Source organism: Eleutherodactylus coqui, chromosome 4 (assembly GCF_035609145.1).
Source record: "Eleutherodactylus coqui strain aEleCoq1 chromosome 4, aEleCoq1.hap1, whole genome shotgun sequence".
Taxonomy (NCBI): domain Eukaryota; kingdom Metazoa; phylum Chordata; class Amphibia; order Anura; family Eleutherodactylidae; genus Eleutherodactylus; species Eleutherodactylus coqui.
In genome coordinates, this window is record NC_089840.1 from 73,760,459 (window position 1) to 73,776,034 (window position 15,576).

General features: G+C 40.3%; 1 protein-coding gene across 4 annotated transcripts in view; it reads left to right on the forward strand.

The window, feature by feature from the left end:
• Nucleotides 1-15,576, forward strand: part of CUX1 (cut like homeobox 1) — a 378,084-nt gene that overhangs the window by 301,307 nt on the left and 61,201 nt on the right. For 3 of the 4 annotated variants that reach the window (XM_066599646.1, XM_066599647.1, XM_066599648.1), the window contains one exon: nt 1,772-5,967. The exons of the other annotated variant lie outside the window; for it this stretch is intronic. In XM_066599646.1, coding sequence (XP_066455743.1) covers nt 1,772-2,456 — 685 coding nt within the window. In that variant the 3' untranslated portion in view covers nt 2,457-5,967. Of the gene's footprint in view, nt 1-1,771; nt 5,968-15,576 lie in introns of those variants that run through there. 4 annotated transcript variants of the gene reach the window in all.

Genomic DNA, 15,576 nt, shown 5'->3' on the forward strand with positions numbered 1-15,576 from the left:
CTCAATATATCCCCAATAGCATATGTCTCCTTATGTAACATGAATGTAGCACAAGATATCCTCGAAATCATGGAAGTGTGTTAGAAAATGCAACAAGCAAAGCTAGATTGCAATCTTTGCCACGTAGTGCCAAGATAGGTAGATATAACAACTCCATATAGTGCCAAAATAGCACTCCCTTAAAGAGCCCACAGAGTATTATAAGTTCCCAATGTATAATACAATTCAAATCCCAAATAATACCATCATATACTGCTCAATAAATTAGGCTATTTTAGTTTACTGTTGGGGTTCCCTTCTGAGGAGTCGTTTAGGATATGAGCCCTTAGCAATTTGTAAAACCAACCCCGTGCACCAACCTAAAAATAGCCATATCGGACTATTCATTAAGGGTTACTTATTAAGTGACTTGCCATGTAAATGATGATGGTGCTATAGTAATTAGGTAATTTAAAGAGATATTCAAACAAGACATTTTAGTGCTTATTCTGAGAATCGGTCATAAGTGTCTGATTGATGAGGGCCAGACTATTAGGACTTCCGCTGCTTGAGAGAACTGGAGTTCTATGCCCTCCACTGCTGCTTTAAAGGCTTAGTAAACTTTTGTGCATGAAAATCAATACACATATATCTTACTAAGTCACTGCAGAAAAACCTAATGCACTTTATCTGTTTTGTTGGTTTTTTTTGCATTGAGTTTTTCTTCTCATGCATTTAAAAGCCTCATACTTGGTGTACACGCTCTCCTGCATTCAAGTAGCTGCTTGTCCCATTCCCTCTCACTGCTGACAAGCAGAAAGTTCACATGGAGTGAATTAAAGCCCTCTTTAATAGTAGTTTTCTCTGCTCTCTGTTCTCCTAATCTCCTCCACCATCCCCAGCACTGTCATAAAGCCCTCTGTAATAGCAACTTTCTCCGCTTTCTATTCTCCTAATCTCCACCATCCCCAGCATAAAGCCCTCTGTAATAGCTCAGTGGAAAGACAGTAAATGCACATTCATAAAATGGAAGCAGGCTAGGGGAGGAGCTATCAGTTTACTCTAATTGACAAAATTTGCTAAGATTTCAGTCCTCCAGTCTGCAGTGCCTTGGAAAACAATGCGTGCATATAGATGAAAAAATTTAATTTTTTTAATGGAAACCAATTACAAAAAGGATTCAATTTCTTAAAACACGTTGATTAAAAGAAAAAATAAGGATACAAAGGTGTACAGAGCCTTTAAAGTCAGGCCAGAGTGGTGGTAGGTGAGAAATGTAACACACCAAAGCTCCTACAGAGACTGTCGTGTACATGGGCAGCAAGAGCATTGTCTATCTCCTCCTCCTTCAGCGTGGTTTAGAGCAGTAGTGTGGGATGTAGAACCCCTTTAGTCCTGACCGGTCGGTGCCTATACGCTGTTATTGTGCGGAAATGTTTTTTCAGTGGAATAACTTTTTGAAAGCTTAAAAACAAAAAAGGCCTCTGCTTGTCCTATATAACCACGGTTACTCAATTTTTAGCTAACTTATGTAAATTAGATAATTTTAATACTGACAAACTGGACCATTCACACTGTCTAGCAATTGACTTTGGGATGACCATGATAATACATAGTTATAAGTAGTACTCTTTTTCTCTTGTCCCCTCTCATCCAGGTATCTTGTAAATCTTACTTGGGAGATCAATGAATTTTCGTAATCAATTGATTGTCTCTGCATATGTTTTTTTTTTTTTTTTTCATTCTGGATATCAACTTGTAATTGTAAAAATGTTTCCCCTTCTCTCCTTAGGTCTCGCATCCGTAGAGAACTGTTCATTGAAGAAATTCAAGCAGGTAGTCATGGACAAATTGGTTCTAGTGATTCTCCATCAGCTACAAGCAGCAGAGCAGCTCACAGTTCGGAAGGAGATAGCTGCGATGGTGTAGATATGGAAAGCACAAGTGATGGGAAGCAAGGTATCCTTGAAGGAGATGAGTTCAGTGACAACATAAAGTCTCAGGGCGGGCAGACTGATTCAGCTTTTGAAGAGGGTGAAGACGCGAGACCTACTGAGAAATCGGACAACAGCCGGTCAGAAGTAGACAGCCCAATTGAAAAGGTTGAGGAAGGTCGGAGGAGAAAGCAGAGTCGGACTTCCCTTCCTGGATCTCGGTGCTCTGGCGAGAGTTCAGAGACAACACCGAAATCTGCTACTGAAAAGCATGCCTCTACCTCAGCTGCCTCAAGCTTGGTCCCCACAAAGGAGGGTTTCAACAAGTCTAGTGAAGATTCTGAGAAACTATCCAGCGTGCCAAGTACAAGTTCACAGAAAGGAAGCTCTATTCAGAGCTTGTTCAACTTTTCTGAGACAGCAAGTTCCAAAAACACACGGGACAACTCCTTGAGGAAAAAGAAAGCCGCAAACTTGAACAGCATAATTCACCGCTTAGAGAAGGCCGCTAGTCGAGAAGAACCCATCGAATGGGAGTTTTGAAATTAAATTAACCCTGGTTCCAGCAAACTGGGGATTTTAAACTGGACCTTTCACTGGTTATATCGTATTGCGCACTTACCGCCCTGCAGGCCACAGGGCAAAAACGCCATAGGCCAAGGTGCATATAGAATACAAAAAGGAGCATTAAGCCCAATTTTATGTTGTGTTTTCGAGGACGAAAACTGAAATATGTAGTCAAGCTTTTTGTACCCTGAAGTGTTTTTACTATTACCCAAGTGATTTTCACACTTTCTGGAATAACTCTTACAGCTTTGCCTTGTGCCCACCTTTTTAGTGTGGGCTTAAAAAAAAAAAAAAAAAAGTACAAAAAAAGCGAAAAAAATATTGAACCCACAAAATAAATGGGGCTTTTTATCTGCCATGTAATGGCCGCAGAGCGATAATACACTATGATCTTCTTATACCAGGAAAAGGAGGAGATTTTTTCAGGAAAAAAAAAAGGTTGTCCTTTTTTTTTTTTTTTTTTATTATTTTATTTTTCCTTTTTAGTAGGTGTTTCAGTTGCCACAAAGAGATTGCACAGTCATCTGACTCTAAACACACTAGTTTGGAATCCTATTTTCAAGAAGTTAAAATAATAATAAAAAAAAAATTTTAAAAAAAGGAAAAAAAAAAAAAATACCTGCTCGGAACTTTGAAATAAAAGAAATACACCAATCCACTTATTTTCTAACTAAAGTCACATCAGGAAACTATTTTAATTTGTGGTAGCTGATGTAGTGTTTTCTTGGTAGTGAAACTAGATATCCAGTGCACATTGTTTCATAGCTTTAACCGATGCTGGTCTTTTCCAGACCGGGATTTGTTTATTACACTCCATTTTAGGCCAAATCAGGACAAAACAAAAATCTGAATTTAGGTATTTTCTAATCTGCTTTTTAACCTCTAACCACAGAGCACGCTGATCAGACCTCATATTTTGGGAGGGTAAAAGGGTACAAGTTGGAATGGCAGACCTGTACTGTTAATACATCCTTTACAGTATTCCTTTTTTCGTACATATGTATATCATATATATATATATCTATATATTTTGTTTTCATTACAAGGCCACTTTTGTTTCATACGTTTTAACTATTACCAAATATGCTGCCAGCGGGATGCAGAGAAAAGAGAGGTTTTTTTAAATGCAAAACTAATAATAAAAACTTTTTATGTATAAAACAAAAAACAATAAAAATGAAGAAAAAAAAAACACGACAACCTCTTTCACTCTGACATAGTACAATGTAAATAGAGAAATCTAGAACCAAAATAAGGTTTGACGAAACGGCACTTGTGGCTCCCAGCGATCTTTTGTCCGTTCTCGTTCAAAGTACGACACCCATTCCAATTTGTATCCTGTTCCTTCTTGCTGTCAATATGTGTGTGAGAGAGAACAGAGACGTGTGGGAATACCCGTGTATGCAATTTTATAAGTCTGTGTATTTTCTTATGTACTTGTGCACACATAGAGTGCATTACTGCCACCTTTTTCAATAAGCTGGTTTATCTGCTATGGCTTCGACAAGATTTGCTGAACTAGGCTCGTTTCTCGCCATATCTTAAAAAAACTAACAATAGATGATTTCAGTATATATATATTTTTTTTGCTTATTTATAGGTGCTGTATTTTATTATCTGATTGTTAGGAAGGGATGAAAAACGGGGGCAAATATTCTTTAGAGGGATAGACTGCCGGCAGTATTGGGTATAATTTACAAGATGTAGTTGTCATACTGTATATTATTGATTTAAAGATTTTTTTTTTTTCTTTGATCTTATCGTGTATCATTGAAACATTGTGTCTTAGGTCAGCATCTTTGGATGACGTTATTTGGTGCATTTGTTACTTATGTTTTAATAATATTATCTTTTTTTTTTTTTTTTTTTCTTAATCCCTTTATCTTATAGGGGATGGGAGTGTTGTTATAAAAGCGTACTCCCTATGCTAAACCTCAATGAGCTTGTATTATTTAGTAGAAACTTTTTTAATGTGTAGAACCACATTTTGTTATACGAGAGTGTAGTAAAGAAAATGAAATGCTCTTGACGTGCGTTGATAAGATGCAGTAGCACTTCAGGTTTAAAGAGAGAGTCAAATCTCAACGAACAATACAGAAAACTAATTCTAAGGAAGAAAAAGAGGCTCTTAGAGGCAAAGGGGCAGGTAAAAAAAAAAACATCACTATTGTCATCGGCAGGTTTTTATAATATTCGTGTAGATCTATATGTTAAGCACGTCCCTTTATGCCCCTTTAAGGCAGCTAAAACCAATGGGAATCAGAATATGGAACGTGCAGATTTTGGGTTCGGATTTTACCCCTCTACATCAAAAGGGGCGAAACCAGTGCTGAAAGTCTGTTGATGTGCTGCAGAGTTTATCATTTCTTGAAATCTCATCCACAATGCTGGTACTGTACTCCATTACGGGGTTTGCTTGCTCCAATGTGCAGGTAAAATCTGTAGCATTTCCGCTATGTGAGCACCTGCCCTAACAGGGGTAGTTACTGTGCTTCTGGGCTTTTGACTATAGAGTTGCTTCTTGAATGTTCCTATTAGCCCTTTCTTAAAAGATCAACATTTTAGTAACTTTTTGAATTACCTAATTTTGTTTTTAGGTGAACCGATCTTGTTAAGACTGGCGCACAGATCCTCTAAATCACCTTTTTGCAGTAGCCTTCTATAGCAGTGGTTTTCAACCTGTGGCTTTACAGCTATTGCAGAACTACAGCTCCCAGCATATCCCAGCATAGTTTTGCAACGGCTGGAGGGTCACCTGCTGAAGACTACTGGTCCACATATTGGAATTGGCTAGAATTGGAAAGAAACCCAAGCAGTTGATAAACTGCTTATTTCCTTTGTAATCTTTATTGGAGTGTTTTACCTTAATGAAAGCTACATAGGGGATGAAATGCAATACATTTTGGTGTGGCATAGTAGCTTTAAAAATATATATATATTTTAGATGATCATCAAGAGTAATACCTGTACTGGAATTTCAATTTTAAAGATGTATTTATGAGAGTAGCATAGCAGTTTTTCTCAATCCGTTATTGTGCACCAGTCATGGCCGAATCCATCCCCCATGTTCAGGGATCTGACAGCGGCTTGGTGTCCAAGAAATGGGTTTCACAATACTGGTTCAGTCTTGTAGCATTATCGGGTGCTGAGACATAAGCGGGGAATTTAAGAAGGGCATTTTTTAAACACGTGTGCATAAATTTGTGATATTTGGTCTTTTTCTGCAAACCTAGTCACTTTTCTTTAAAAACAAAACACATTAGGCTCAGCGGTAGGAGGAGGGCCACCCGCGGGTCAAACAGATTTACTGTAATTCATACCATAAACTTACATGACTTAAAGCGCAAATCTAAGTCAACTTATGGCTGTTGTACGAATGCCTCTTAATTAATGTGTTGCATCTTGCTCCTTACTGCGGGTACTTTTAGATTGGACGACTGATGCACCCATGCTTTCATACTGGGGCGATAGTCGTTCAGTGAATAGCAGCTGATTCACTGTGAACAGGCAGTCACTTAAAAATTGATGACTGCCTGTTTATACTGAGTGAGAAGTCACTCGTAGTTCGCTTCATTTCAGTTAGCTGAAACATTAATGAGCGACTAATGAGCGATTTCTCGCTCTGTACCCTGTCGGGTCCCGTGTTTACACAGGACAACTATCAGTCAAAATTGCTCATTTGAGTGATTTTTTTTTTTCAGCCAATAGGTGGCTCGATGTAAAGGTACCCTAATACTGGTCTTCGTAAATCTGCCCCTTAGTGTCTAATTAGTTCTAGAGAGAAATATTAAGACAATTGTACCCTAGACAGCCACCTACTCTGCCTGTCTCTCAGCTCAGCTGCTCTAGCTCAGCTACTAAAACCAACAAGGAATCGGAGGCATTTACAGAATACAATATACATATCCATGTTTCCTTTCTAATGTAATCTGCAGACGTCTAGAACTGAACTGAGCCTATAGGCAAACCCTTACTGTTGGTTTGGTCTCCTAACAAGTACCTGATGATGATGGCTTCTCAATGTCCTCACACCAGTCACATATTGTTACCACAATGGTAGATGTCCAATTCCTTCGCAACACTATTCTACAAACTGTTACATGAACCCACTGAAATCAAGAACATCCTTGTAATGCTCTCTGCAGTGTCTCCTTGTGTTGGCCAATAGAGAGGCGTCACAATCGGAAAATACCCCTTATTACCGCCATATGCCCTGATGGAACTTATGCAAAGGGATGTCCAAATTGGGCAACCTTTTTAAAGGACTTATGTAACGAACTAGTTTCACTTCAGTGAACAAACTTCTAATTTATGACATCCTGACATCTGAAGATTTTCTAAAAGGAAGTCTGTCACCTACAATTATCATCACAAACTAATCTTAACCTAAGATAGGGCATATGCAGACAAGTCTAATCAAACCATTTCTTGTCTTCACAGTGATTCCACAGCCCTGAAATCACCTTTTTCACATCCTATGCTGATTAGTTGCAAATCGTTCTATGGGTGGTTCACTCGCTGGACGGGTCAAGGTCTCTTCCCCCTCCTTAAGCACAAACCACAACCCTTATCTGATGATTGACGTCTCTAACTTCGTTGAGCTGGAGACGCCGTGCATTCCTGAGTTTGTTCTTACGCCACACATCAGAGATCGGCGCGTGCAAAGTGACTCGTTCTACTGCAGGCATTGACCTCATTGATGTCAGCTATTTCAGATGTGCAGCATCTGGAACGCATGGCTTCTCCAACTCAACGCAGTTGGAGAGCTCAATCATCAGATAATGGACGTGATTTTTGCCTTTGGGGGGGGAGGGAGCCCGGATCCCTGAAGCGGGTTAAAACCGATGGAATGGTTTCCAATTAATTTACATGCCATGCGATCATGGTGACTTGGAGTCATGGAGTCAATATGAAGAGGAGAAATGGTAAGGTTAGACATGTCCGCACATGCCGCATCTTTAGTGATAGTGATCGTAGGTGACGGACTTCCTTCCATTGTCTCCTTTGGGTGACCGGTTGCAATTTCATTAATCTTCTTTGTGTCAGATGAGCAGCTATAATGAAAGTATTCCTTAAAGCCATACTACTATTGTGTTACATCAGCAGACGTGGAGAAATCCATTAAAACTGTGGTCTTCTATGCAAACTAGTTCTGAACCGGTAGATATATTGATGAACCAAATAACACAGATTACAGCTTATTTACATGTACGATCTGTCCATATATGTATACAAAACTGTGCACTGGCAGATTTACTGATCAGGGCTATATGCACTTGACTGCTGCGGACCCCTTTTCGTTAGCAAATGAGGACTTTGTAATCCAAACATTGATCACCTATGTTGTGGAGCAAACTACTGTATGACAGCAACACTGAGCAATAAATACATAGGAGTATACTATACTGCTGTTACATTATACAAGGAATCTTCCATGTTCTTCAGGTGATCCATAGTCTCTTTTCAACGCCAAGTGTAATAACTGTGTGATGGCCATTTACAGGTCTTGAAGCAGCTTGGTCTGTGCACTACGTACCTTACATTTCTGTGATCTGTCATATTATTAGATATTTTTACCATTGACCTGTGTATGACGTCTCTTCCAACAAGTCCCTGTGTCTCCAGGGCACAGTTTAATTAGCTGAAGGGTAACGTATCCAGGTATCAGTTACTTGGCTTTCTGGCCCAATAATCCCAGTCCTGTGGAGCCTTTGCATTTGTGACACTCTTGTATCCCAGTTTCACTAAATTATTAATATATTAATGATATATTCCGGTTTCAGGAAATTAAAGTTATTTATCACACTATGAAGTTCACCAGTTTTCCAATACACTTTGTGTGTTAATTGCTTACAGCTTTCAAGATCTGTGTTTGCAGTCACTCAACAGAAGCCTTAAAGAGGTTGTGAAAAGTTCTTAACTTACTCTATTTCCACAGGATAAGTGTCTGATCAATGAGGATTTGATCAATGGAGCCCCCACTGATTACAAGAATGGGGGTCCTATGTCCCACCATATGAAAGGTGCGATGGTTGATCATGCAAAATGCCACGCCATTATTTGGAATGCTAGAGAGAGCGGAGCAATGTACTCTACTTTCCCTTGACCGGTCTCGTACAGTTGAATGGAGCAGTAGCATCCATGCTCAATCGCCACTCTATTCATATAAGGTAGTCCGTCATCAGTCAGACTCCAACCAATCAGACACTTCTCTATCGTGTGGGTAGGGTAAGTTTAACACTTGGCACAACTCCCTTTACAGGCAATCTGTCATCATCTTTTCACAACTCTCTGATGGCAGCACAAGATAGTGACAGCCACACTGATTACAGTGATATGTCTGCTGTATGTATCAGTGCAGTAGTTTGGGAGAAACTTCCATTTTATTAGTATCAGGCACATAGTGGAGCTATCATTAATACTCATGAGCTATAGCTAGCCAAACTTACCCCACCCTCCAGCCACTGAATGACAATGCGTACTTTCTGCGTGCCTCAAATCCCCATACACTATCTTGGTGCATGTGATATGTGCCAAGATGGAACATGCATGCGTATTTTGCGTGGCTTGTGTGAGTGGCACAAGGAAAGTGTATGGGAGATTGCTACTGCGTCTTACACATTCAAAAACTGCCCGGGTAATATGCAATGAGCATACGGTCGTGTGAGCCCGGCCTGACAGCTGTCTTACTATGCACAGTAATAGAGAACTGTCAGGGGCTGGGTGAGTGGAGTTAGCCTGAACTTCATGAATATTGAGGACTACTTCCTGCAGTCTTCTACATGCTGCTACTGATAAAATGCAAGTTTCTCCCAAACTACTGCCCAGATACATACAGCAGACATATTAGTGTAATCAGTTTGACTCTCAGAGAGGGCTGTGAAAAGACGGTGACAGGTTTTTTTTTTTATTTCTAGAGGATGACAATCTGTCCTGGTTATAAGGCAGTTAACTAGTATTTCTATTCAGTGATTGCAAGCAGAGCAGCATATAAGGTATATTTGAAAATTGTATAACTTTACATAATACAACCTTTATTTGCTGAACCCAGAATACTCCTTGACTGGTCTTTACACTTGTGCTATGATAGGCAGAGACAAGGTATTGTAGCTACAAAAGACCTATGAACCAACTCATGTCCACTAATACATATCTTCCTCTATTAATGAAGCTGCATGGAGGGCTCCAGATGGCACCATATTGTTAACTCAGTGCTACCTACTGTACCAATAGAAATAATAGTGTGCCTTAACACATGGGATGCTGGGATACAACTGATAACACATATGTTCTGCCTTTATTTCTCTATAGCCGGAAAAATCAAATAACACGTGGGTCAATAAAAATTAAAAATACTAAGCCACCTATCAAATGTCATTAAGTATGGGTCAAGTACATTTGTCATATAGTCATTGTAGGGGTATCAATTCATTAAACCTTTATTGTGATTTGCTTATAATGAACCCAATGACCTGTGTGATGTCAACAGTTTTCCAGATTTTTTTTTTTCTTGCCTCGTGCCCCTAAGAGCCTGATCATCTATTCAACCAAGATTGTGGTTAAAGGTGTTGGATTTCTTTGTACCATTTCAGTTCAACTAGAATCAGGACTGGTTATAATGCAAGAAACTGGAATATACCAACCGTGTATTATTCCAGGACATGGAGACCTGTTCTGTACATGAGACAACTGATATCTTCTGCTATACGAAGTGTAGAATTTGGTAAATAGCACTTTGTTTCCGGACTTCCAAATGCTCGTAATATTTTACAAAGAGATTTTTGTAACTTTTTGGTTTTCAAATTCCATGAATATTTCATCGTTGTTTTCGTAAGACATTAACCCTGCTACATTGTTACAGAAAGCATCTACTGAGATTTTACTAGACCATCACTGTAGATAAAGTTTTGGTGGCCTGACTTGACTTTTATTTTTTATCAGTAACTACTGGTGGAAGCAGCCATTGAAGGGCTTCAACCAATATTCAAGAGCATGTGGCCTATCCATGACGTAGGAGATGGTGACCTCGCTGAAGTGTTCCCATAGTTATAGGACTGCGTCCTATTAAATTAATAGCCTGTATCCTCAGGAATAGTGGCCACGCCCACAAAAAATGGCTGCCTCTACTTTGTGATGGTGGCTGGTTACCACATTATACATTTATGTTTGTCATCTAGACCTCAGTAATTTCAGATGAATTCTGCTTCCACAATGATGTTTTTGGACAGAAGCTTAAATAAGAACACAAGAAGTTGCCACTATGTATTTTCCTATTGTCTCACTAACTATTGGTTAGTATAGCCTCATGACGATACAGCCTGAAGTACTTTATTTTTTTTTTTTATATAGATTTTTCTTTTTCTTCTCATTTCATATTTTCGGCAATGAGTCTACTACAAATGCAGTTGTATTTGGATAGACGTACGGGCTTTTATCCAAAGGCAAGATTCACCCATAACAAAAGGAGGAAAATAATACATTTCTTCATCCCCCTGTTTATGTTACTCTAAAACTAACTCTTTATATTTGTGCAATAACTACTTGCCATGAAGATGGGTGCAGCTGAAAAATGCCCTGACTACTAACACAGCACAAGATGAACTCAGAAGTGATGTACTTGTCTTTTTTTTTTATCCTTATTTCTTGAGAACATTTGAATAAGCTCAGTTTCCCCCCCGGTGTATTGTGGTGTCTGACATTTTTAGCAGTATTCTATTTTTTTTTTCTAAATCTTTTTTTTTTATTTTTTTTTTCTGTACCGCATTAAGTCTTAGATGTTTTTAGAGCTTGTTTGTTATTCACGATCACAGGTTTAAAAAGTTTAAAAAAAAAAAAAGAAAAAAAGAAAAAAAAACATAAATCCTCACAAGAGACCCAACTGACCAAAAAAAGTGTAATTTTTGTACACGTAGCTTTGAGAAGCCCATGTTGTGTTGCTGTGACTCCTTTTTTTGTAGCTTTTTTTCTTTTATTGGTATTTGTTCAAACATATAGTACAAGTTCTTTATGGCTGGCGACAGTGGGAATAGAGGTCCCGTCAGCAGGCATTGTTCTGTCTTTGTTTGGGTAGCCATAATAATGTTTGTTCTCAGCACTGTACAACGGTCCCTATATGATATGGAGAAGCAATATCACTGTATGAATCTCACACAATGTATTATTATTATTATTCACTAGCACCCTAGGTGTGATAATTGAAGTAAATATCTTTTATACAAACACAGTCAACGGTGGTTTTGTCATTCTTTTATGTGGTCAAAAACAGCAAACATTTACAACTGAGTGAATATTAATACGATGTATTTATTGGTAAACTGTTGCCATTTTTATCGCTTCCATAGGTTGAAAAGTATGTATGTGGATTCATTTGCAAAAACTGGTTTCAAAGAAATGCTGTGGATTCAACAAAAGCAGCTGAGGGAGATGCGAGCTTTCATTGCCTAAATTTATGCTTTTCAGATAAAACGGATTTGTTGCTTTTTGGGCTGAAGCATTATTTTGCAATACTTTTGATTAGGGCTCGTTCACACTAACGTTAGGCTCAGTTCAGCATTTGCGTTTCTCTGTTCTGTTTGAGGAGCAGAGAAACGGAAATAAAAACAAAATGTAATGTTTCCGTTTTTTTTCTATTGAGTAAATGGGTTTTCATTAAAAAAGGAAATATTTCCATTTAGTTCTATTTCATTTCCATTTTTTCAACTAAACATCTAGTGCAGTCAGCTGCACTACTTGTTACGTTTCGGAAATGAAACAAAACTGAATTAAATGGAAATGTTTCCATTTTTAATTAAAAAGCCCTTTAATCAAGGGGAAACAAAACGGAAATGTTTAATTCCATTTTTATTTCCGTTTCTCTGCTCCTCAAACAGAACAAAGAAACGCAAATCCAAAACAAAGTCTTAAGGCCCATTTACACGGAAAGATGACTGCTCAAAATTAGTTCAAAAGATAACTTGAACGACAGTTTTGGGAGATCATTTTGCATAAACTATTAAGTAGCTACTTAGTAGCTTATTGGTGTGCAAATTAAGCCTTTCGCTGAATGCAGATAACAGCTGTCTGTGTTATCTGTTATCTGCATTCAGCTGCTTTGTTCTCGAGCAGGACTGCAGCTGAAAGAATGCTATCGGCATTATCCACGGAGAACTCAGCGTGCGGTCCTGATAAGACACATCGATGACTTCACTTGGAGTCAGCGATGAACAAATAGTGCACGAAAAATGCACGATGGACGCGCGTTTAGGCGCAGCAATTATCGCTCAAAAGATGGCTTTTGAGCTAATTTTAAGTGATAATCGTTGTGTCTAAATGGGCCTTAACGCTAGTGTGAATGAGCCATAATCAAAACTATTGCCAAACAATGCTGTCGTCCAAAAAGCAACAAATCAGAGTTTTAGTGCGTCATGGGTTTTGAGGCACGTAGAATTCATTGGCCTGTGTTATTTCCATAACGACAAGACTACACGCATATCTAAAGCAGGCCATGGTGGCTAAGAGACCTAAAACTGTCATAAGATAATTATACCTGCAGTGCAGTAGATAGTTCATTAAAAAGTGACTGTTCTATCTGTATTTTGTACCTAGCAAGTCCGCAGAATGCTTTCCTATGCTGTGGATGGTGTTCTACAACAATATGCTGGTGCCATGCTGCAAGATGATATAATGCCTGAATGTATATGCCTTACTGAAGAGACCTATGCATGATGTCTTAAGGGTGTCTTATCACATTTTAATTACAGTTAAACTTTAAAAGTAAACAGGCAAATTTTCATTATTAGTAAAATGGACCTACCAGTGTCATGTAACATACTTGATGGTTAAAGGGCTATTCTCATTTCAGCAGGTTATCCTCTTTCCCAAGGATAGGGGATAACTGGCAGAATGCTAGGGGTTCAACCATTGGCTGAATGCACTTCAGTGAGAACAGCCGGGGAGAGCAGAGTTCAAACTCTTGGCAACCTCCACCAGTCACAATTACTTCAATTGGCCCACCAGAGATTGTCGAGTGGAAGGAACTCGGCTATCACTGTCAAAACTTCGGATGTGCTGAAGGTTATATGTCAGGATCAGTAGGGGTCCCACAGTTGAACCCCTACCGATCAGCAAGTTATCCCCTATCTTGTAGATACGGGATAACTTGCTGAGATAGGACTACCCTTTCAGTTCTTTCACTGCAGTCCCTCAGATACAAGTTTCTAAGGTTTTCTGAATGCAAAAAGTCCTTAAAGTAACTCTCTGGTTTTCTGACAAAATTCTGTCCGGGGACCGAAGGTGGCAGGGATTATATTACCTGCTGTCCCTCCAATACACTGGTTCCATGTCCTGTTTTCAGCTGTCCAAGGATGGCCTATGCAATCTTAAGGCTACCTACTTCCCATGGTGCATTGGTTGTGTTAGACTACCAGTGCACTATACCTGATCTGTAATTGACCAGAGCTGCTTATGTTATCCATATCAGCCAATCAGAGAGCAGTGCACGGTGTGATTTAGGCCCCCTGTCCAGAACTCCTCCCTCTCTCAGTCAAAATCCCCGTAGTTTGTATTTCATACATACACTACCCGGATGGAGCATAGGGAGACTATACCGTGGCTGAGGGGCTGATAACCAGTGCTGCTGTAATCTTCACAGTGAGTGTAGTACTCGGATTGAAGATGGGGTGATTGACAGTCTAGAGAGGCGGGAATTCCGGGCTCCTAATGCTGTGATGCACCGACCACCAGGGGTGGGGCACAGGTAGACATTGCCCAGGACAACTAGTGATCTTCAGCTGGCGCCACGGTCATGTGACCACCATGGGAACGGCTGAATGACGCACTTCTGAAGCGGAGAAATGAGTCACATGTAAATAGTGCAAAGGATGCATTACTTTTTGCTTTTCAATGCTGCTATCCGGCAAACCCCCTTAAGGACCCATATTGTTCAGAGCACCTTAGAAATTTACATTTCGGGGACCTCAATGAAACTGCTGAAAACCCTGGTAGCTCAGTTTTAATAATTATGAAAAATTTGCCTAGCGTTTAAAGAGTTTGGGGGGGATTTTTCATTGATTGCTTGCGTATCCCTATGATGAGCAAGAATGAGGGGCAAAGATGATCCTTCACTACAGGACTTGACAAAGCAAGATCCATGTGCATGCAGTTGTGTCTGGAATGGCAGTCAAGTCCATTTTATTCTATAAAAAGTGGGTATGATCACATGTTACTGTGTCGGCACTCCAGTGAAGAGGCTATACTGAGCATCCCTGCTCCCACAGTTTGCTTTCTATGCGGGTGTCCAAGTGAGGAGCCACACAAGCACAAATTTTGCCCCATTTTTGCGCGAATCCCGCACTGACTGCTTCCATTGACGTTAATGAAAGCCGTCCGATCCATGGCACACCCGCAGCTGACACTGCGGACGTGCCGCGGATCCGCAGGAAAGCAGGAGATTTTAAAAAAAAACTGTACTGCGCATGTCTGACGACAAGCCGTGAGGACCATGCGCAGTACAGCGAACGTGGAAGTGGAGGGATCCGCGTGGACACCGTTGCCAGGGAAATACAGGTAAGTGTGGCTCACTGGCCACGGCCAGTGCGGGATTCCCTGCGCAAAATCCGCACGTGCCGTGGACACAAGGCCTTAGGCAGACATGTGACTACATTATCTCTTAGGCCTCATGTCCACGGAGAAAATCAGGCCCGCTACGGATACTCCATGGAGAATCCGAAGCGGGTCCCTCCTGCCCCGCGGACATGAGGCATAAAAATAAGAACTCACCTCTCGCCCGCTCCGGATCTTCCCTTCGCCGCGGCTTCATCTTCTCTCCGTCGCAGCCGGATCTTCTTTTTTCGGCCCGGCGGATGCGCAGGGCACGTCGGTTGCGTGCCCCGCGCATGCGCCGGCCCGAAGAAAAAAGATCCGGCCGCGACGGAGAGAAGATGAAGCCGCGGCAAAGGGAAGATCCGGAGCAGGTGAGTAAATTCCGATTTTGGTCTCCCGCGGATCCGGACGGTTTCCTTAGGCTTCAATAGAAGCCTACGGGAGCCGTCCCCGCGGGAGACCCGCACGAAAATGGAGCATTCAGATTTTTTCATGCTCCATTTTTTTTAAAATCACT